Source organism: Hippoglossus hippoglossus, chromosome 5 (genome assembly GCF_009819705.1).
Source record: "Hippoglossus hippoglossus isolate fHipHip1 chromosome 5, fHipHip1.pri, whole genome shotgun sequence".
Taxonomy (NCBI): Eukaryota; Metazoa; Chordata; class Actinopteri; order Pleuronectiformes; family Pleuronectidae; genus Hippoglossus; species Hippoglossus hippoglossus.
The window spans coordinates 16,446,489-16,469,328 of NC_047155.1; the positions used below are offsets into that span (position 1 = coordinate 16,446,489).

Below are 22,840 nucleotides of genomic sequence, written 5' to 3' on the forward strand. Positions count from 1 at the left end.
ATATCAAAAAAGTTGAATAATATTTAAGGGGGTTTTGGGACTTTTAAAAGTGACTTTGCGTTTTTACCACAACGTATGAAGAAGAATACATTTAAAGGAGCAGAGTAAAATATTTTATTGCAAAAAATGTGAAATGCTCCAGTTTTCCCACTGTGAGAAGTGTTGGTCACCCTGCCATGGCTACCTGAGGGGGAGTTTGCAGCCCTCTCCATGTGTTTGTTTCTTTGTCTGCAGGATCATGAAAAACTGCAGAAGAAACTCCCACGGAACTTGGTGGAAGGACGTGTCGAGCACCAAGAAAGAACCAATTCAAGTTTGACAAGGATCCAGGAGTTTTTTGTATCACTTTCGTAACAGAGAAAGATAAGATTTCTTGATGCCGTTTTTACTAATTTGGGGTTTTGAGTTGAACACTTTCCACAGTCATTTTGAATGATTGATAGATCACAGCAGAAGTTGCTCTGAACAACATTTTGATGGTATGGTGTGGTAGAAGTAGGTTATGTATGGAGTTTGCAGAGGACAGGGTTAGAAATGTTCAGGAGCAAATGTATTTCTTGCAGAGAATAAATGATGAATCCACATGATGAATCCACATGATGAATGCTTAGTTAAACAACATCCAGCCTATAAAACCCCCTCGCAGTGGAACATCAGAGTACAGTCATGCTGCAGTGTATCGTCTCAGGTTATTGGATGACTTGACTCAGCAGTGAAAGAGTCAAAGATGCAGCTATTTTAGTGGCAGTGGGCGTGTTCTCATCAGATAACGGGACAGGCTGAGGAGACTGGAGCTGGGGTCAGTCTGTGAAAACTACCGCAACTCACAACAACAATAAAACCACGTTTAAACCCCGTTAGAAGAAGATGCGACTCGGGGGGGCGGCGATCTGAGTTACCGGGAGAACTCGTGTTCCTACGGTGGGTGGAGGACGTCAGGGATGTGACGGTGGAGTGAGCGTAAAGTCCGTTTAACGCGCTTTTAAAAGTCCGGATCCGCAATAAGACAGAAGAGCTTTCGTTAGGTTTAGGGGTTTCTTGTTTTATTCCACAATGCAAAGCGACAAACCGGAGTCGAGCGAACCCAAGGGCGCCGAGTGCCCGAGCGACACCGAGGAGAAGGCGGTGACCACGGTTGCCACGCTCGACGCTCCGGCTTCGAAGGGGATCAGCGCCGTCGCGGTTCTCTGGACCTTCGGGAAATGTCTCGGGGCCCTGCTGCCCGTCTACCTGGCCGGGTACTACCGGGTCAGCACCAGCCTGCTGGTGTTCGGCATGATGGTCTACACCGGGTGGAAGCACGCCCGAGAGGCCAAGGAGGCGCGCCTGAAGTGCGCCATCCAGCTGCAGGACCACGAGCAGGAGTACACGTCCATGAAAGTGTCGAGGATCAAGAGGGACCTCCCTGCGTGGGTGAGACACGAGCACACAACAAGAGAGTGTTTTTAACCTGACAGCCCGGCCACCACCCTGAGCCCACCGCGGCCTAACCCCACAGCACATAAACCCCCTTAAACTACAGCGTCACAGACACATGTGCAGGGTCTGATCAACCATAGGTTCCCAATGGATTCTCAGCCAAGGGCCCCCAGGAGATAGAAAACAATCCAGGGACCCCCCTAATGTACGTCCCTTGGAATAATTAGACATAACTTGTTGTTCTTACACTTAGTTGTGTGTAAGAACAACATAATAGAAATTTCTTGGAAAGATATTAAACATGCATCTCAAATATTTTCACCTTGTCATCACAGAAGTGGAAATGGCCGGGTAACTCATGATATGATACAATACATGGCCCGCGATCAAGATGTTATTACGATACAGCTATTCTGCAATAATTGATATATTGAAAGACAATAATATAACAATGCATCTTGATATCTATCTAACTGAAGAAGTATGCAAAATGCCCCTTCAGAGGTAAAGTGCATTGGAAGATGATATATCGTCCCACTCTTAATCTTGATCATTTCAATAGAAGAATCTGGAAATATTCCATAGACCCGCAGGCAAAGGGCCATAGACCCCTGGCGATCCAAGGGCCCCCAATTGAGAACCACCGTGATAAAGAATGATTTCCAGTAACTCAGCTATTTTTAGCTGCTATGGTTTCACATAATTGTCCAGGGTCTCCAGAGAAAACATTAACATCCTTAAATAACATCCCCGTATACTGTGAGATTCAGACTCTGCTCCTCAGGTCTTTTAGAAATGCTGTTCCTGCTGGAGTTTAGGTCCTCATTCAAACGTGCACACATGTAGTAGTTCCTTTTTGTCACATAGTACTTTGTTCTCCCATGATTTCCTCTAATACGTGAGTGTGAGTGTGTATTTTGTGACTAAACTTCTCTAAAAGTAAATTGGAGCAGTTCAGGGACACTTAAAGCATCAAATTCTTTGTGCAGTTTTAATTAAAGGTCGCTGGAAAATTAGTAAGACATGCACCAAACATGGAAATGCTGGAACCCACATGGGTCTGTTTTGACTCAGTGTATCTGGCCACACCCAAACAAGGTTCCTGTGTTGTTTCAGTAATTGCTTACATAACCAGACAGCATGCACACTCATTCAATTATTAAAAATGGGTCCTCTCCATGTTGTTGTCCAGTACTGCACAACAAATGGCCTCTGTTAGGATTATGAATAAAATATAAAAAGAGATTGGAAGCACTCATACTGGAGAAGTGACTTGCAAAGATAAACAATGTAATAGCACCTACATCATTCAAAGAGATGTTTAAAATGACAGATGCCGCACTGCTTTTCTTTAAATATTTACACCTGGTGCACAAGGCAATGGGCTATTGATGACTTTCCAGATGTGCATCATCCATCGCTGAATCATTTCCTGAAAGTGTTTATTCTTAATGATGTATCGTCTTTGTATGTCTTCCTGTTCCTGTAGGTCAACTTCCCAGACGTTGAGAAGGTTGAGTGGCTGAATAAGGTAAACTATCATCGGTTTCCTATTTCACTTCATCCTTTTAGCCAATGACGTTACACAAAGATAATGTTTATCCCTCCTTTGTTAAGCCAATAGCACAGACACACGTCTGCCGTTTCAATAGCTCAGCTGTCGTGCTGAATGACACTAGGTAGTGTGTGTTTGGTTAATAGCTGATGCTAGCTGAGGGTAGCATTGCCTCTGTTGCTTCCACATTCCCAGAAAAAAGGCCCAACCCCCCCCGATTAGTGTAGCCATTCTGTCTGTGCTGCAGAGAGAAGGCCCAGTGCCAGGGCGCCCTCTCAACATTTCCATTTCATTACAGGCTAGCACACAGGAAGGGGGAGGAGCTGCCCAGTCCCTGTAAAACTAAATAAAAACTGCAGCTATTGTTCCTGCCTCCAACTTTCTCGCTCTCTCAGACAGACAAGGGTGATGTAGAGATTCAGAAATATAAGTTTTCGTGGTGACAGGACCACGAGATCTGATCAGACAAAGCAGAGGTTGGAGACTTTTCCCTGGAGGGAAGTTCATCAGATTCCAATGTTGCTCAGGCTTCGTCCTCCTCAGGAGCAGGCGGCTGATGACTCACTCTCTGCTTATGCCAGACAGTAACCGACCCTGCTTTTTTATTTTTTACACAGTCACACAAGCACCCAACTAAACACTGCCCCTGCTTTGTTCTATCCCCTGTAGAAATGGAACATAGCAGCTTCATTCATATAGCAACATTAATATTTTGCACACACATTTGCACATGAGAAGACAAACAGCTGAGGGAACTCAACTGGCCACAGCTGTCTCTGTTCATTCCTCAGTTATTGCCTGTGGAGGCCAAAGCATCTGACAAATAGTTTTGTTGCAATGTACATGGCTAAAATTACTAAGTTTACTTACTGGTTGAAAACGTCTGGGATGTATATTATATATCTTCTCTCTTACAACCTTGTGCTTGGCGACCTGACCAGGTGCTGCAGCAGGTGTGGCCTTTCGTCGGCCAGTACCTGGAGAAGCTGCTGGTGGAAACCATCGCTCCATCCATCCGAGCTTCGAGCTCCCACCTCCAGACCCTCAGCTTCACAAAAGTGGACATGGGAGACAAGGTGAGAGCTTTACTATAATATGAGGCAGCGTTAAAAGATTCACACAAATGCTGCATGTTCTTCACAGCACATAATGTGCAAACAAATGTTCTCTCTGTTTTCTGCAGGCCATGAAGGTTGTAGGGATCAAGGCGCACACAGAGAACGACAAGGGACAAGTCCTGCTAGATCTGTATATCAGGTGAAGGTTCATGCATTGCTCTTTGTGTTTGTTAGACCCCAGTCAGAACTGAACCTGCTACAGTCTCCCAATTAATCAATATCATTTTGTTTGTGGTTACTTCCAAAATATCAAGACTGACAAACACAATATGTTTGATACTTTTCTTAAATTGGGGAAATCTGTCTTTATGGTAAAATCTTTCTTTGTTCATTCCCTCCTGACTTCTCTCTCTCTCTACCAATCGCTCTCTCACTTGCTTTCTTGCACAGACACACACACACACACACACACACACACACACACACACACACACACACACACACACACACACACACACACACACACACACAAATACCCTTGGACAATGGACACATCTGTAAAATCAGACTGGGTTAAAACAACATTATTTGTTCCTTATGTACACAAATGAAATACATGCTTATTTACATATAGAGTGGGGAAGTGAGATCCTGGAGACACATTCAGGTTGATTTTAAAACCACACGTTCTTAGAGCTGACCACTTGTGATCGGATCTCTCAGGGTGGATGATAATATCAGGTCTGAACAGGCCCTGAGTCGCCGTCTCTCCTGTATTACAGCTTCCAGGAGGTTTTGCTATACGTGACACTTTGCTTCTTTTATCTTCAGCTATGTTGGTAATGTGGAGATCAATGTTGAGGTGAAAAGATACTTCTGCAATGCTGGAGTCAAAGGAATACAGGTATGTCTTATTGAGCTGTAAATATATATTTTTATTATTATTTAAGAAGATGTCCACATAAAGCTCATGGGTTTACTGCAATGCATTCATTAATATTTAGAAGACATTTCAAAAGCATCTTCTCCGTCTCTAGCTTAGTGGGATGATGAGGGTGATTCTGGAGCCGCTGATTGGAGATGTGCCCATAGTGGGCGCCGTCACCATGTTTTTCATCCGCAGGCCCGTAAGTCCATTTTACAATCACCTCTATCTGTACTTTTCTTGTTGTGGCCTTAAACCCAGATTCCTGTCACCATCACATATCTCAGTTTAGCCTCATATACATTTCCTGCTATTGATTTCTTATCAGTCCTGATTGATTTGCTGCAGAGTCAATTCTTCTGTCTAAATCTCTTCCTAGAAACTGGACATTAATTGGACGGGAATGACTAATCTGTTGGACGTCCCTGGACTGAAGTGAGTCATGCTGAAAAAAACGTTACTTAGGTTTACACATTAGTAACAGTAAATATTTGATTTCCCTGTGGATTGTATTACACAGGGATGAATAAAATATGCAGGCAGTTTTCATTGACACTACTTCCTCCCTGGTCTCAGTGTCATGTCAGACAGCATGATTATGGATGCCATTGCCTCCTTCTTGGTTTTGCCAAACCGCCTGGTTGTCCCCCTGGTTCCTGGCCTGCATGTGGCCCAACTACGCTCTCCCCTGCCAAGGGTAAAGCCTGAACATGGACCTGCAGATAGTTATTATTTCACATTTCAGCATACACCAATATATTGTACTTTACACCCTCTTTTTCTTTCTCAGGGTGTGGTACGCATCCACCTAGTGGAGGCACAGAAACTAGCAGCAAAGGACAACTACGTGAAAGGGGTCATGGCCGGCTTGTCTGACCCTTACGCCATATTGAGGGTCGGCCCTCAGACCTTTACATCCCATCACGTTGACAACACAGACTCTCCCAAGTGGGGGGAAATGTATGAGGTAAGGAGTATGAAGAGTCTTAATTTGGAAAGGCTGGAATCTGTGTTGTTATTATTCTGCGCACACAGGGGTTGAAATATTCTTAGTTTTTCATGGATTTCACGTGTCATTTCACCTTGTTCTGTATTTGAGTGTTGAGACAGTTCATTTACATTCATTAGCCCGTAGCCAGCATCCACACAGTTCTGTGCGTCTTCATGTCCTTATGTGTGTCTGGTGCATCAGGTTATTGTCCATGAAGTGCCTGGTCAAGAGTTGGAGGTGGAGGTATATGACAAAGACCCAGACCAGGATGATTTCCTGGGCAGGTACATATACATCGTTCATGTCTTCTGTGTGCCGATGTTGAATCTGACATTGCCACATTTCATCTGCCACTTTTCATGGTGAATGGGGAAACGTTTAGTATTGTAACAATCAAATAATTTTATGAAAATGTATGCTATGATCATTTTATCTACAGCAGAACATTTGTCTTTTAGTAATTCTGCCTTACAATCCTCCTTCACACAGGGCCAAACTGGATTTGGGGATTGTGAAGAAATCCATATTTGTCGATGATGTGAGTAAAGAATGTTTTCATATCGTTTACACTATTCTTTTGTATAAGCAAAGTCTTGAAGTTTATTTATTATTAGTTAATTTAATACAGAGAAACATAGTAACAGATGGCAGGTACATGATAAACATGATTTCTAGCCGAGGCTAATTTGCAATCCCTGTCCCTTGTTAGGCTTTTCTTATGTAGAAAGATCACAATGCATTGTTATAATATAAATATAAGTTAATCTGACACACACACACACACACACACACACACACACACACACACACACACACACACACACACACACACACACACACACACACACACACACACACACACACACACACACACACACACACACACACAGAGAGAAAGGGACATGATCAAATGAGCAAAGTAATTATATCAAATTACAAAATCATAAAACATGAGCACAGCTGCATGAACACTGATTGCAGGTTTGGTTTTGTTTCAGCCTCTCGATAAAATATTTTCAGATTAGTTAGTTTTTTTATTTCTGTCGGTAAGAATTCCAAAAATGTGTTCCCATTACTGAAATGATGAGTGACTGAAAGTGTTTTTTTTCGCTGTGCCACGCTGAATTTACTGTGTGGATTGTGAATGTGTGTCTGTGGCTGTTTCCCCAGTGGTTCACTCTGAAGGACACTCCTTCAGGACGGGTTCATTTCCGATTGGAGTGGTTGACCTTGTTGCCCAGCAGCGAACGACTAGAGCAGGTTTGAGTCACGTATTTCCGCTGATACTGCACATTCCCCTTAGGTGATTACCCTTGGTACCCTTAGTGGGTTTTTGTGTGCCCCTCAGCCCTCTATTATTGTCTACCTCTGTTCAATTCCCTCCCAGATCCTAAAGAGAAACGAGAGTGTGACTAGTAAGACTGCCGATCCACCGTCTTCTGCCATCTTGGTTGTGTATCTGGACAAGGCTGAGGCACTTCCTGTGAGTCAAATGTCTCTGTGTGTGCCACCGTGTTCGTGCTCAGCTCTGAGCGGCTTCCTGTGTGTGGTCACACTTGAAGCAGAGCAGTAACTGCCATCTGTTAAACATTCCACATTGTTGTTGCCTTGTCCTCTAACCCTGTTCCCTCCAGTGCAGTGCGGAGTGTGGCTAACTTTATCCAGGACTGTCGAACACATAGTTCCTGCTGTGCTCATTTCTGCATTCATATCTCATACTAAAGGCAAAAGCATTGACTGAATCCTCGGAATGAAGCTCAGTCTTTGTGGTTTCTCTCGGTGCAAATCTCTACTTCCTGATTATGCCAAGCCGCACGGGGCTCTTATTATTTCTGCTGTTGCTATGGCAGCCTGTGAAACACTATTATTCACATAAACCATGTGTTGTCAGTATGGCTGATGAGTTTTTTTAGCTCTGCTCCTGGTCACAGAACAAGTCTTTGTTCACATGCCTCACTGTGTTTTCATATTTGTCTAATAAGAGATGTTCTGGTACCATTTTCCCCTTTTAGATACAGATTCTGATACCTGGACATATCAGCCAATACCGAGTATCAATCAGATACAAGTGCATCAAAAAACCTATATAATGCATTTTAACAGCTCTATGCTACTAACCCTGTATGGAAGTGATGATTGCTATCATTGTTGTATGGCCTGGCCCAGGAGAATTAATGTCATAGGATGTATTTTATTTTCTAGTTTTACAGTCAGAACTGGAAAAAAACACAAATAAACAAATCCAGGAATACATAATAATGACTTCCTTTAAATAGCTGTTAAAGTTAAGCCACAGTTAATAGACATTAAAGACCTTTTAATTTTGAAACAGTACAGTAACAGTATGAAACAGAGTAACAGCAACTTACACTAAATAAATCTAGGAATAAATTGGCTACACACTAGTGCCACCCCTTGCATATGGGGTAGTATTGCATATGGTACTTGTCACCTTTTTACTTGCTGACATTATAGTTAGCTCTGGCTAATGCTACACTGCCTACTCCTGTGGCAGTACAGTGCAACTGCCGATTTGAAGCAGCAAACAAGAAGAGATTTCCTGGCAAACAAATCTGCAGTTTTATCTGAGTGAAAAAAAGAAATTACTTTAAAGATGTGGTATTGGATTGATACATAGATGTGCGAACTATATCAGTATATATCAATATCAGAGGAATATCAGATGCTGGTAACTGCATAGGAACATTTCTATGTCTAATACTGTGCATCTTTTAGATGAAGAAGGGAAATAAAGAGCCCAATCCCATGGTGCAGTTGTCTGTGGAGGATGTCACGAGAGAGAGCAAGGTATTTCTAATGAGAAAAAACAATTGTGCTGTTTTTATTTTGATTTAATGTGAATCTTGAACGTCTAATTCCTCCTACTGTCTATTCCTGCCTTTAGACTTGTTACACAACTGTTAATCCAGATTGGGAGGAAGCGTTTACCTTCTTCATCCACAATCCACTCAAACAGGACATAGACATTCAGGTAACACCTCATAAACTCATTAGCTGATCTGCAATAAACTTTTAAGTCAGGCATTCTGATAGACATACTAGTTGTCGTCTTATTTTGGTTTTTCTCTTCATTTATAATGCACCAGGTGAAGGACGCCGACCGTGTACAGACCTTGGGGAGTCTGACTATCCCTTTGTCCCGTTTGCTGTCCAACGCCAATCTTTCTCTGGACCAGTGGTTCCAGTTGGACAATTCTGGATCAGCCAGTCGCATCTATATCAATACAGTTCTCAGGGTAAATCACAAATAGACCAAAGCACAAAGTAGAAGTGTGTACTGGGGTCACAACTGGAAATTAATTCTGTGATTTTGGTCACACTTTATCTCTTATTTTTTCCACTGTACAATAGGTCCTGTGGTTAGATGAGGAACGTATTGGAGCAGATGTGTCATCTGATCTGGCAGCTGGACTTTCCAAACAGCTGCCACAACATAGCTCCCCTCATCCGAGCTTTGCCACTGAGGTAACAGATGAGACTCTATATATTAACATGTTAGAACAGTCTATTGCACGTATACATATTTTTAAGTTTGTCATTTTTTTCAGGGAGTGCTCAGGATTCACCTGTTGGCAGGTCAGAATCTTGTTCCGAAAGACAACCTGATGGGAGGAATGGTGAAAGGGAAAAGTGATCCTTACGTCAAGATCAATGTTGGGGGCGAAACATTCACGAGTCATGTTATCAAGGGCAACCTTAACCCCACATGGAATGAGATGTACGAGGTAAATAACAGGAAGTCATGGAAAGAAAATAGTTTTCGCTCTACTTCATGTTGATTGCTGGGATTTTTTAAGTGTTTGCATGCATTTAAAAATGTGTTGTATACTTTGGTTTGAAAGATTGTGACTGTGTTCTCCCTTCAGGTGATTCTAACACAACTGCCAGGCCAGGACCTGCTTGTGGAAATGTTTGATAAAGACATGGACATGAAGGACGACTTCATGGGAAGGTAGCTGTGTATTATTTATGTATCACATGCGTTAATTAGATTCAGGAAGATGCATTCATATGTCATATGTCTTGACACACAGGTTGAAGATTAGTCTGAAGGACATCATTGATTCCCAGTACACTGATCAGGTGAGATACTTCAAACACACCGTTGATGGTTTTAGTCATGTGGTTAGAACGAGGGAAGAGCAGCACAGCAAGTGGACATTGAACCAAAAGTAAACAAAGATTGGTCAGAGACATTTCGAGTTCTAGAAAAAGGGGGAAAGAATAAGCACAGAGATTTCTGTGGAATAAATTTGTTAAATTCAATGATCTGAATTCAGGCCTTTAAAAGTCTTGAATATGTTAACATATTATCTTCTAGCTCTTAAATACATTCAGGTAGGTCTTTATTATGTTCACATTCATTTAACTTAGCTTCTGTTGCACTTTAAAATTATTTTTTTTAATATAAAAATGTTTTGGTAATATGCAGAGATTCTATATTTCTTCTATGTTGCAGTTCTCTCGTAATGATACATACATGTACATAAGCACGGGGTAATAAAACTGCTAACATGACCAACGTGGACACATACTGTCTCTACCTGTAGTTTGTGATGAGCATATCGAGGGTTCTTCTCTATGTGCCTACTTCTTCAAAAAGGTCTCAAATTGAACTTGTTGAAACCTGCAGAAACTTGATAAGCTACATTAACACGGTTTCTCTTTATTTCTCAGTGGTACACTCTCAGTGATGTGAAATCTGGTCGACTTCACCTGGTGCTGGAATGGGTGCCAACATCCTCAGAGTCCGACAGGTTGGACCAGGTCAGTACTTTCAGATCAAGTCATTGACGGATGCTTTGTGTTTAGCTCGATTCACATTCACTCTTCTCTTCCCTGTGTCGTCAGGTTCTTCAGTTCCGTTCCAGACAGTCCTACCAGAACAAAGCCGTTCCCTCGGCAGGCCTTCTGTTTGTGTATATCGAGCAAGCAGATGGTTTACCGGTGAGGCCTTAGATATTGCCGTAAAGGATTAAATGCAGGGTTAAAGCAGTAAAACCACAAAGAACATAATTGTCTGTTCTACCTCTTTGCAGGTGAAGAAGAGCGGAAAAGATCCTAAAGTGGGAGCAGACCTGACTCTTGGACAAATGTCTCGCAAAACGACAGTAAGACACCAAAAATAGATAGACGGAGCACTTCAGTGAATCCCAAAGGGAAATTCCAGACCTCATTCAGATAATACTGAGTTTGAAGGTTCTCCCTTTTTTCTGACACTTGCATCTGTTCTAAAGGTATGTGAGCGCAGCACATCCCCTCAGTGGAATGAGGCATTCTGTTACCTGGTTCCAGATCCCAGAAAAGATGTTCTTGTAATCAAGGTGGGACGGCTTCACTGCGTATTCAACACATCATAGATGCAAATATTGAATGTCTGATTACAAACACTCCCACTTTGTTATGTTTCTCCAGTTCTCTCACAGCTGGAACCTGCCCATTGGTTCCCTGGTGGTTCCTATTAAAGAGCTGCTCTCTGAACCAGAGCTGGTCCTGGACCAGTGGTTCAATCTGGATGGAGCCTCACCAGAGAGTCGGGTTCTTCTAAGGGCTGAACTTAAGGTGGGAGAACTCAAGTCTTTTCATTTTCTCTGTATGTTTCATGCTAGATAGTTGGTGTGTGTGCTTAAGTTTCTTTTTCTTCATATCTTTATCCCTTACAGTAATTTGTACAGTTTATTTTGCTCTCTATGTAATTGTAACATCTTTATCTTTGTATTTGTTTAGCTCCATGTAACTCCATATAATATTTCTCTTTGTTTCTTTCTCATGTGTATGTCTGTATCTTTGGAGTCTGTGGCTTTAGAGTCAGTTCTCTGATTTTGTACTTGATCTACTGATATTGATATTTACAGTCAGGACTGTTACAAAGCTGATTAACAAAGTGAAATAATTAATATCCTATTGAACTACAGATGCTGATTCCCACCAAATGTCCTGGTGCCACTGATAAAGCCAAGTTCACTTCGGCCTCAGACCCCTCCCCTGCTCAGCGAAAACCTGAGATAGAGACAGTGCTGAGGTGAGACCATCCGTCCATCCGTCCATCCGTCCATCCATCCATCTCACCATTTCTCGATTCTCTCTTAAATTTCCCTCATTACTACATTTAAGGTCCAGCTCAGTGGACACTCCTCCTGTGGAGACCATTGTCTCTTCAGTCACTTCACACGAAGACGTTGACGTAAAGGAAACAGCAGCTGAGGTGATCGAAGAGAAGGTGGAAGAACCACCGAGACCTGCCATGGCACAACCTCCCCACACTTCTCCAGACCTCAGCTTTGCCAGTGAGGTACATTGCGTAATAGTGATCTACAGCACCAGATACGAGCAGGAGGATGTAACACCATCACGTTTGATAAAGTACATGATCTATTTATATAGTTAAATGGTCTCTTCTTATAGGGGCTGCTGAGAATCATCCTGCTGGAGGCCCAGAGTCTGGTTTCCAAAGACAGTATGATGGGCGGTATGGTAAAGGGCAAGAGTGACCCCTATGCAAAGATCAGTGTTGGAGACGCCGCGTTTAAGAGTAACGTGATCAAGGAGAATCTCAACCCAGTCTGGAGGGAAATGTATGAGGTGTGTAGAGGCGACTGCACACTTTGAATTCTCATGAGCTGATTGAAATGGAGATGACACTGATAACCAGGAGCGACCGTCCTCTGTTGCCACAGGTGGTGCTGAGGCCCCAGTCTGGACAGGAGGTGCAAGTGGAACTATACGACAAAGACATGGACAAAGATGACTTCCTGGGCAGGTGAGGGCAAATGTGGAGGTTTCCAGCTGTACAGCAGTTACTGGTATCATTTGTATATTATGATGTGCTGTATTTTGAGAAAACAAAAATAAGAATTGAGTATTTTCAATAATGTATTATTATAGTCCAAAACAAATACTGTAACAGCATCAGGAAATATTCATACTTTAGATTTTGTATTTTTGTCCACATTTTTTGTGACTAAGCTGTACTTCACACATTCATTTTATTCTTCATTTCGAACAGATTCAAAATCAGTGTCGCAGACATCATCCGTTCCCAGTACATAGACCAGGTGAGAATAATAACTGTGTATGAATATGTGTTCCTCTGGTGTAATCACAGGCTGTGACTCAGTAAATGTACTTTACATCTCTGCCTCAGTGGTACATGCTGAGTGACGTGAAGTCTGGACGGGTTCGCCTCATATTGGAGTGGGTTGCAGCAGTGTCCTCTAATAACAACCTGGAGCAAGTTAGTGCAACATTTTTATGTTATTTGTTCAGGTTACTTCTGTCAATCATGCTCATATTTTATTCTTCATCATTTGTGCGGGCTGTTCCTCTCTCAACCAAATAGGTTCATCTGCTCAATGTGCACATCCCCACTGTAATGAATCACTGTAATGTTTTTCTTGATGTTAATTCTCTGCTGCAGATGATGCAGCTCCAGTCTCTCCAGTCTTACCAGAACAAGGCTGTTTCCTCTGCAGCTCTGCTCTTTGTCTATGTGGACAGAGCACACTCATTGCCTGTGAGTACCTTGTCATTTTGTACCCAGTTAGTGTGCTGCCTCTGAGGTATAGCAAGTCATTGTTGGAAAACATGTGCTGCTGAAGAGATGCTCAACTGGAATAAAGTGGAAAATTACTTCACACTCTTAAGAATTAGTTTTATAAGTTGTTGGCATAGCAAGTTAAGAATATTTTTTAGAAGAAATGAATAGAATCAACTGAATCTATTCATCAAATGTTAAGTGTTACGTATTTCTGTGTCCAGTTCAAGAAAAGTGGAAAGGAGCCCAAGGCTGGGGCCGAGCTTGTATTTGGAAACACAACCTACAAAACCAAGGTATGACTCTGATAATAAACACATGAAACACACAAACACACACAAGTAACTAAACAATTGTGTTGGTAAATGACTAACAATTTTGCAGAGTAAATAACTAAAAGCTACTATGTGTGGAATTTAAAAAATCATAACTTTGGCTCCTCCCAGCCTAACGACTGACAAAAAAGACAGAAGCTTTGTGAGCAGTGCTTACAATGCTACAATTAAGGTGTTTCAGTTGAACCCACAAGGAAGACACAACTTGAAGTGCTGTATATATATGATTTTTATATTTGCTCCTTTTCTTCTGTTTGAAGGTTTGTGATCGCTCCTCATCTCCTCAGTGGAGTGAGGCATTCTACTTTTTGGTGCGGGACCCTGAAAAGGAGATGCTCATAGTGAAGGTGAGTAATACACACTATCTAAAGCCTGCTGTAAAATAGAGCTTAATCTCTGACTGACTTTATGAATGTGCCCTGATCACTGGTAGTTGTCAAGTGCGTGGGACCAGCCAATGGGATCTCTGGTTGTTACTGTCAGAGAGCTGCTCACCAAGCCACAGCTGGTCCTGGACCAGTGGATGCATCTGGATGGAGCTTTACCTGAAAGTGAGATTCTACTTAGGGCTGAACTCAAGGTGAGAGAAAATACACACACACACACACACACACACACACACACACACACACACACACACACACACACACACACACACACACACACACACACACACACACACACACACACAGACGCATGGTATTGCTGCCATTGTCTCTGATACACAGAATAACCAAACAGAAATGTGTCATTGACAGATCCTGAACTCAAGGATGACTGAGGTTCCACAGCCCTCTGTGACTAGTTCAGAGAAAGAAAAGATGGTCACCGGCTCTGACAAGGCATTCAGAGCAGCAAGGGAAGAGGAAGAAATCCCAGAGCGTCCAACACATGAGTGAGTGTTTGGGTTGATATGATGTCATGTGCCTATTCAAATATGTCTCACGCATATGTTCTATTCTATGAGTTAGCAAATAAATACACATTTGAAACAAACAAGCAACCAGAATGACACCCGGTAGAGTTCATACCTCCACCAAGGCCCAACAGTCCCCTTATGAAACCACTTTTAAATTTCACTTTGGATCTGCACCAAATTGTACACACTCATAAACATCAGTCCCCTAAAATCGCAATGTTAAAGAAAGTGAAAAAAAACATCTGGATCCCCCCACTGATCCAGATCCCAGTGGGTTCTCCACTGACCCATACTGCATCCTTCCACTAAGTTCCATGGTAATCTATTTAGTAGTTTTTGTGTAATCCTGCTAACAATTAGACGGACAGACAGACAAACAAACGCAGGCGAAAACATGAACGTAATAATGAACATGAGAACATGAAAACTGCTGTGTCTGTGAGTTAGTGTAGCAATGGGAAGGTGGATTTTGTCAGGAAATGTACTCCCTTAAAAATGTGCTGTGCCAGGAAATTGCAATGGATTGCCTGGTGTTTTGTGACAGCTATATATGTGTGTGTGTGTGTGTGTGTGTGTGTGTGTGTGTGTGTGTGTGTGTGTGTGTGTGTGTGTGTGTGTGTGTGTGTGTGTGTGTGTGTGTGTGTGTGTGTGTGTGTGTGTGTGTGTGTGTGTGTGTGTGTGTGTGTGTGTGTGTGTGTTCAGGTCTGTTGCTGTATCCAAACAGCCCAAACAACCCGAGGCAGCAGAAACACGTGCTGCTGCGGCTCCTGTTGAACCAGCTGCCGTTTACACTGCACCTGAAACATTCCCTTCTGCTGCTGCTGTGAGTTTCATCACATATCAGTCCGTTGTTATTGTGTTTTGTCTCTTCTCACCTTGATAACCTTGATTTGATTTTGCTCAGCTGGAGAGAGAACCAACAGATTGGGAGGAGCGTCCCTCACAATCAGACACATCACTGAAAGGAGACTTTGAACCACAGCAAACAAAGGGGTGAGCTCCACGTTGTCTTACAGGTCCAGTGTGCAGGGTTTAGAGGGATCTGTTGGTGATCAGCTGAAAGTAATTCTCATCGTGTTTTTGTTACCTCAGAATGAGCACTTTATATTTACATCAGGAGTCCGTCATGTCGCACTGCCCTGTTTCTAACAGTAGGTCAGAAGTGACAAATCAAACACTGGCTCTAAAAGTAATCTTTGGTTTTTTAAAAATCTTACTTGAAGGCCACTTGGATTGGAGAGGTGAGGGGGTATTCAGTTGGCTGCAGTATGCATCTTCACCACTAGATTTCATTAAATCCCACACACTGAATCTTTAATCATTATTTTAAAAAACAGTATAAATTATAGAGCATTATCTATTGTAGAATAGTGATCAATCACTCCACCACAAAGAATCCTGACTGTGTGTGTGTGTGTGTGTGTGTGTGTGTGTGTGTGTGTGTGTGTGTGTGTGTGTGTGTGTGTGTGTGTGTGTGTGTGTGTGTGTGTGTGTGTGTGTGTGTGTGTGTGTGTGTAGTGCTGGTCCAGATAGCCTTGCTTTCGCCACGGTGACTGGTCTTCCTGCTGAAACCCTGGGTCCAGCAGAGCTTAAAGAAACTCTTCCAGCACACACCAGCCCCAGCAAGGACTTTGGGGAGGAGGTGGGTTTAGATTTGGAATTTAAGCTTCCACCAAGCACCTAATGGGAGTTGTGTCCCATCAATTGTTATGCCCCATTTCTTCTTGTCTTAAATATAATGCAAATTTCTGCTGCAGAAGAAGCTGAAATCACCTCTTCTGGACAAATGCATTAGAATAAAACTGTCTGTGTAGTTTGAAGAAGGGACATTTACTACAGGAAAGCATTGAAGGAAATGCATCTATCTTATCAGGGTTAATTCACTTATTACAGTGGCAGCAGTAATATCTATTTAAAAATCGACTACTGTAGATGTAGTGAAATATTTTCAATAAGCCTCTGTTCGAGAAGAAACAACCAGGTGCTCTAGAAAATATTTGGAGATTAAGAATGTCCGTGATTTTGGCCACAAAGGTTGAATTGCATATAAAGAGAAAGATCTTAAATCATGACATAAAGAATAAATGCTTTTCTCCACTCATATTCTTGCCCTCTGTGGTGTCCTGTTTATAGTAGCCACACATTAAAAGCTCCAACACTTCCTGTATTTTTTGAAGTCAATTACAATGTTCATCCTGCAGGGGGTGCTGAGGATTCACCTGCTGGAGGCCCAGAAGCTGGTGGCAAAGGACAACATGATGGGGGGCATGGTGAAGGGCAAGAGTGACCCCTACGTCAAAATCAACATAGGTGGCGTAAGCTTTAAGAGTCACGTTATAAAAGAGAATCTTAACCCAACGTGGAATGAAATGTATGAGGTAAGAAGTGCTCTAATTTTAAATACTCAACATAGTCTGTGTTTCATTGTATGTTCAGTATTACGTTTTTTTACTGTGGCCTTTCGTTTGTTTTGAACAGACGGTGGTGAGCAGGAACAGCGTCCAGGAGATCAAGTTTGAAGCGTTTGATAAAGATCTAGATTCTGATGACTTCCTGGGCAGGTGTGTGTCCTGAACCCTGCTTACTGTTGGTTAATCAGTAACATATATTTGAACCCAAGATTAAATCCGTGGTTCATTGATCTAAAAACTGTTTTCACTGAAACTGGTTCATGGAGGACTTGCAAACTGGGACATATTCTTGTTTTAAAACTCATATTTTGTTGTGTTTCTGCTGTTTTCATTATTTAAGTGTTAAAATAAACCTTAGTGTCAGTGCAGGAAATCTGGAAACAAGACATTGAAATTGAAATCCTATTTTAAATATTCCCTGTTTTCTTATTCACAGATTTAGTATAAAGCTGAACGAGGTCATCAGATCGCAGTACACTGATCAGGTTGGTTTTTAACTCATAATCAGATTTCACAGCATGTGAATCGTTTAATTTCCTCATTTAACGTGTCCGTTCCTCTTTGCCTCTGTTGCAGTGGTACACGCTGAACGATGTGAAGTCTGGGCGGGTTCACCTGATACTGGAGTGGGTTCCTACAGTTTCACATTCAGTCACACTTGACCAGGTTGGTCAATAATCCTTGTTTGCAGTTATATCTGCCACCAGTTTTAACCTCTGTCTATCCAGATTATTGAAGTGTACCCAGGAGAGCAGGGAGCATTATTCTCATCACAACATTATTTCTAGGCCTAATCGGCTGTTCTCCATGTCTCAGGTCCTGCAGCTTCAAACTCTCCAGTCTTTTCAGAACAAAGCTGTTCCCTCTGCTGCTCTGCTCTTTGTCCACATGGAGAGAGCACAATCATTACCTGTAAGTTTCCTGCAGTTTATCCACATGCTGTTTAATAGTTAACGGAAATCAGACGTCATGTACTAAAACCTGAGTGCCTCTCTCTGCCCGATCAGTTGAAGAAAAGTGGAAAGGAGCCCAAAGCGGGTGCTGAGCTCGTTCTGGGTGAAACAACGTACAAAACCAAAGTGAGAGTCCTCACACACAGTCCTCTACACTCAGTCCAATTGATTAAGTTTGAAATGTAGTGATGCTATCTTATCTTTTCATCGCCTCTGATAAGCTGTGTGACCGCAGCACCAGTCCTGAGTGGAACGAGTCTTTCTACTTCCTGGTCCGTGACCCTAAACATCAGATGCTCGTTGTAAAGGCAAGACATTTCTAAACATTTGTTTGTTTTGAAGAGAGCAAATCTGCTGTTTGCACAAACGTTAAATGAAACTGTCATTATTTCTCTTGCTTGCATTGCAGCTGTCCAGTGGCTGGGACCAGCCAATGGGATCGCTGGTTGTTACCATGAAGGAGCTTCTTGCAGAGCCACATCTGGTCCTGGACCAGTGGCTCCATCTGGATGGAGCCGCACCTGAGAGTCAAATCCTTCTGAGGGCTGAACTCAAGGTGAGAATGCAGACACATCTGCGCTCACATATGCAAGTATTCAAATGTTGTATTTTATTGCTAAAAAACAAAGATATCTGTGATGCCACGCTGAATCTGTTTTCCGTAGATTCTGGATTCCAAGATGGGGGATATGATCAGTGCAGGGACTCTGCCCTGTGCCGCCTCGGGCTCTGGAGTTGGGCAAGTGAAGTTGTCGCTGTCGTACTCCTCACAGGACAGGAAGCTCATCGTTGTCGTCCATGCTTGCAGGTGTGTTTCCTAAAATACTGTGCTTGTTTACTCCAGTTATATAAGTAACTTACACTCAGAATATTAATACATGTAAGAAATCGATTCAACATTCTTTGATGGAAACCATGATGTGTTTATAGTAATATAGAAAACTGTTTGCTTAAATAATGTATATATAAAACTATTCTAGAAGAAAAACTTACAAAGTGAGGACATAGTTGATAAAACCCGACCTGGGAACCCTGGGAATCCTTGAAAGCCTCAACCTGCCAATAGATGGAATGAGCCCTCTGGCATTCCTTCCTTCACTTCCTTGATTATATCTATTAAATGTATTTCTAATTTCTGTTTGAGAATCATTGCCACTGCTCCTCTGCTGCCACTATTGTTGATGTTATTGTGGTTATTGTAGTTATTGGTGCTATTACCACTTCTGCTAGGGTGGATGATATAATTATTATACTTTTGATTATTAAGATTTTCATCGTAGTGGTAGGAGTGGTAACTTTAGTGTGTTATCTGCTGTTGTGCTGATTGACTGGTGCTGAGGTAGTCTGAGCTCATTTGAAGATGGGTGTGATGTGTGTTGTATGTTTTTGTGTATGTACGTGTTTTGTTTTATGTATATTAAGTAAAACAAGATAAAACCTCAAGTGGAGAAAATGAGAAATGCATAATTTGCACATTGCTCTGTATTTATTCTACAGAGGTATTATACTGCTCTAATGTGCTGGGATGTTTTGAATATGCTTTGAAAAATTATTTAAGATATACTTAAGATAATCTATATGACTGTGTGCAGAGGTCTGACGTCTCAGACGAAGGATGGTGTCGACAGCTACGTCTCCCTCATGCTGCTGCCAGACAAAAGCAAGGCCACCAAGAGGAAGACAGCAGTGAAGAAAAGAGACGTGCAACCAGAATACAAGGAGAGGTAATCAGCTAACTGACTGACTGCATTGTATTTATACTCAATGTTTTTTTATAATCTGTGATGATCCTTGTTAGCTTCAGTATTCACGTCTAATCATCTTCGGCATTCTCTTTTAAGGTTTGAGTATGATCTGCCGATGGATGAGACGAGATTCAGGTGCCTCAGTGTGTCAGTGAAAAATAACTCGGCCTCGTTCAGGAGCCGTGATGTGATTGGACAGGTCAGTCTGAGACTCTACAGTGTTTACACCCCCCCTTAATGTGGCATGGGACCCACAGGAGGTCTTGTACTTCAACTTTTTAAAAAGTAGTGCATCCCACACACTCTGACAGATCTAATATGTTTTTCCAGTAGTCATTTGTTTGTAGTTCAGAGGTAAATACACAAGTGACACAAGTAACCAGTCCAGAAAAACACACAGATTGGGAAAATGTGTTGAAATCCACACTTGTCCATGTCAGGCCTTGCAGGACGCTCTAAGTGTATCCCTGCCTTTTCAGATTCCTTCAATGTGAAGCTTGTTGAATAATTTTAAGAGGGCACTAAATACATGTTAACATTGTGTCATTCCTGTTCTCCAGGTGCAGATCGAGTTGGCTGAAGTTGACCTGATTCCTGGCGTCACAGAATGGTGAGTAGAGTGGACGGAGCGATCAGACTCCATTTCAAAATCTATTCTCTATCTATTTAGTAAGAATAGTAAACAACCAACACTGACCATCTGTTGATGGACATGACTTCTGTAAACGAAAACACTTCCCTGCCTACAAAGAGACAGAGGGTGTCATTAATTCAACATAGGGGCTTTTCCTGCCAGCCTTTGGAAAATGTCGGGAGAATACAAATATCTCAGGACAAAGAGGAGTCAAACACGTAGAGGATGTAGACAAAGATGTCGTCTTGGAGAGAAAACGATACTCGAGAGCTTTTAGCGATGGCCCATTGCCATTGTCAAAAAACTGTTTGTTATGCAATGCCCTGCTTCCTGCATGCTCTAACCAGACACCAGCCCTCACCTGGATGTTCTGGATATTATCATGTTGTTGTGAAAGAGTCTGACTCAAACAATCTGCTGCGTTCTTCATATGTGAAAGACAAACTCCAGAAAATAAACATATTAAGTTTGCAGGTATGTGTGTACAGCAGAAAAAATGGACACTGGAGTGAATGGAAGCATTCTGGAATGGATGGAGTATCAGAATCCGAAAGCTTTACTGTCATTGCAAGACATTGCTGTGCAGCACCTACAAAAAACATCCATTCATACACACAGTCCTACACACACATCAGGGAGCGCTGAGCCGCTGCGTCTATGATATAATTTAACTGTGCACTTGTTTTCTTTTTCCTTCGTTTGAGGATCATCATTACTTGTTTTTCATTGACCGACTGTCGCTGTCTTTATTCTAGGTTCACTCTGAAAGATGACGCTGAATAGTCGCTCCGCTTGCTGATGACGTACGATGATGACGATGACGTCATCACTCAACTTGGCATTGTGCCATTGCTGCAACTCACACTGATGCCTTCTCCTTCACACCTCTCTGCATACAGCGCCACCGTGTTAGCCTTACGTGCATCCACCCAGCTCTTTGTGTATCAACATGCTGTATAATATACAAGTGGAGTGCACTGCATATTCACATACATCAATACTCTCACCAAAGATACGTCTTCACACACATCGATACAAAGATAATCGGCTGAAGTAGCGGAGATGAGGTTAAAGTGCATGTTTTTTTGGAATGAAGGTTACTTGACTATATGAAGAATTCATAGTTTGAAAGATTGAGTGGAGCAGAGGGAAGATGTAAAGGGACAGAAAGAATTGAGTCATGTTTTTGTTTTTGCTATTTTTATTGCTGCAAGAATGTGTGAGTATCTTAGTAGAAGAGCAGTACCATTTTTAGAGCTTTGTTATGTGTTGCACATGGATGCTACTGCTTTTTCAGTATTTGAAACGACAGGTTTACATCGGGTTTAATATATATTTTTCGATGCTTTGCTACATTTGTGCTTGAATTTGCTTTTGAAAGCAATTGTGTGTGTTTTTCTTTTCTACAAGACATCTGTTACATTGCACCTGTGTTACAATCAAATTGTGCTGTATTTGATTTTATGTATATTTGCTAAGATCATGGATCAGATACTGTGTGTTGAAAGATGAAAAATAAACAGATTTTGCACATCTCCACTCATGGTGTTGTGCAATGATTTTATAGGGGGGTTGAATTTAGAAAACAGTTTTATTTGAGGTTCTCAAGACTTCCCACTTCCACAACAGTATCAGGTGCAAAAAATCTCTCTGCTGAGCACTGTCAGTTCCATTTTTCCTGTTACCGATGAACCAGAAGCTGTGATTTTGTTGTCTCAGATTCTGTGGTTTCCTGCAGTCTCATCGTGTGGTCTTTATCAAAGACATCAATGCTAGTTTTAGTTTATTGAGGCCATTGACAACAAGTCAAGCTCTCCTAAGCAGCTTTTATATAAAGTGTACAGCTCTGAAGATCATGAAAAATAGAGCTTGAGCCTCATCAGGAGTAAATTAATCTGAGGATGAGAACGAGCAGTGCAGCAGCCAATCTGTATCGCCCTGTTAGAGAGTGGGTTTAAATGCTGTTTGAGGGGTACTGTCACTGTGCAAGTGATCCCAAAGAACACTAGTCACAGCTGTAGTAAACCACACTTTGTGTGCACAGATGCGCGAAACGTCTCGACTTCCTCCCATTGTACAATAAACATTGAGGTCCCACTGGTGCACATGCTCGACCAATTGCGGAGCAGACTTCAACCAAACCTACCAAAAACATGAACACTCAAACAGACATCAGTGTGTTGAACTACCTTAAAGCTCCTATGAGTAAATTTCCGTTTTTGTTGATTTTGGCGCCTCTATGGACAAAAGCCGTAGTGTTTCCACTGCCCACTGTCCTAAAATCCTCATCTAGACAGTGAGAATGTGATCCATGCATGAAGTGGAGGAGGATCACAGAGG

General features: G+C 42.1%; 1 protein-coding gene across 1 annotated transcript; it reads left to right on the plus strand.

Annotated features, from left to right (window-relative positions):
• Window positions 1–706: 706 nt before the first annotated feature.
• Window positions 707–22,039, plus strand: esyt1b (extended synaptotagmin-like protein 1b). Its single transcript, XM_034585767.1, has 52 exons — window positions 707–1,413; window positions 2,909–2,950; window positions 3,916–4,050; window positions 4,158–4,231; window positions 4,864–4,936; window positions 5,070–5,159; window positions 5,337–5,392; window positions 5,534–5,654; window positions 5,748–5,924; window positions 6,150–6,232; window positions 6,438–6,486; window positions 7,119–7,208; window positions 7,336–7,431; window positions 8,685–8,756; window positions 8,854–8,940; window positions 9,056–9,205; window positions 9,321–9,434; window positions 9,518–9,694; window positions 9,836–9,921; window positions 10,004–10,052; window positions 10,647–10,736; window positions 10,821–10,916; window positions 11,009–11,080; window positions 11,207–11,293; window positions 11,385–11,531; window positions 11,885–11,991; window positions 12,084–12,261; window positions 12,375–12,551; window positions 12,647–12,729; window positions 12,976–13,024; window positions 13,114–13,203; window positions 13,387–13,482; window positions 13,728–13,799; window positions 14,099–14,185; window positions 14,272–14,418; window positions 14,597–14,733; window positions 15,460–15,580; window positions 15,662–15,750; window positions 16,276–16,399; window positions 16,959–17,135; window positions 17,236–17,318; window positions 17,605–17,653; window positions 17,745–17,834; window positions 17,985–18,080; window positions 18,176–18,247; window positions 18,343–18,429; window positions 18,531–18,677; window positions 18,787–18,929; window positions 19,714–19,845; window positions 19,963–20,065; window positions 20,427–20,476; window positions 21,256–22,039. The coding sequence occupies exons 1-52, from the start codon at window positions 1,054–1,056 to the stop codon at window positions 21,281–21,283; spliced, it is 5,487 nt and encodes a 1,828-aa protein (XP_034441658.1). The 5' UTR covers window positions 707–1,053; the 3' UTR covers window positions 21,284–22,039.
• Window positions 22,040–22,840: the final 801 nt, after the last annotated feature.

Excerpts from the sequence above, each read along its gene's own strand:
- esyt1b (XM_034585767.1), top strand. The coding sequence starts at position 1,054 with ATGCAAAGCGACAAACCGGAGTCGAGCGAACCCAAGGGCGCCGAGTGC. Across the intron at positions 5,160-5,336 it reads TGTTTTTCATCCGCAGGCCC|AAACTGGACATTAATTGGAC; the intron begins GTAAGTCCATTT and ends ATCTCTTCCTAG. Across the intron at positions 18,678-18,786 it reads TTCTGAGGGCTGAACTCAAG|ATTCTGGATTCCAAGATGGG; the intron begins GTGAGAATGCAG and ends TGTTTTCCGTAG.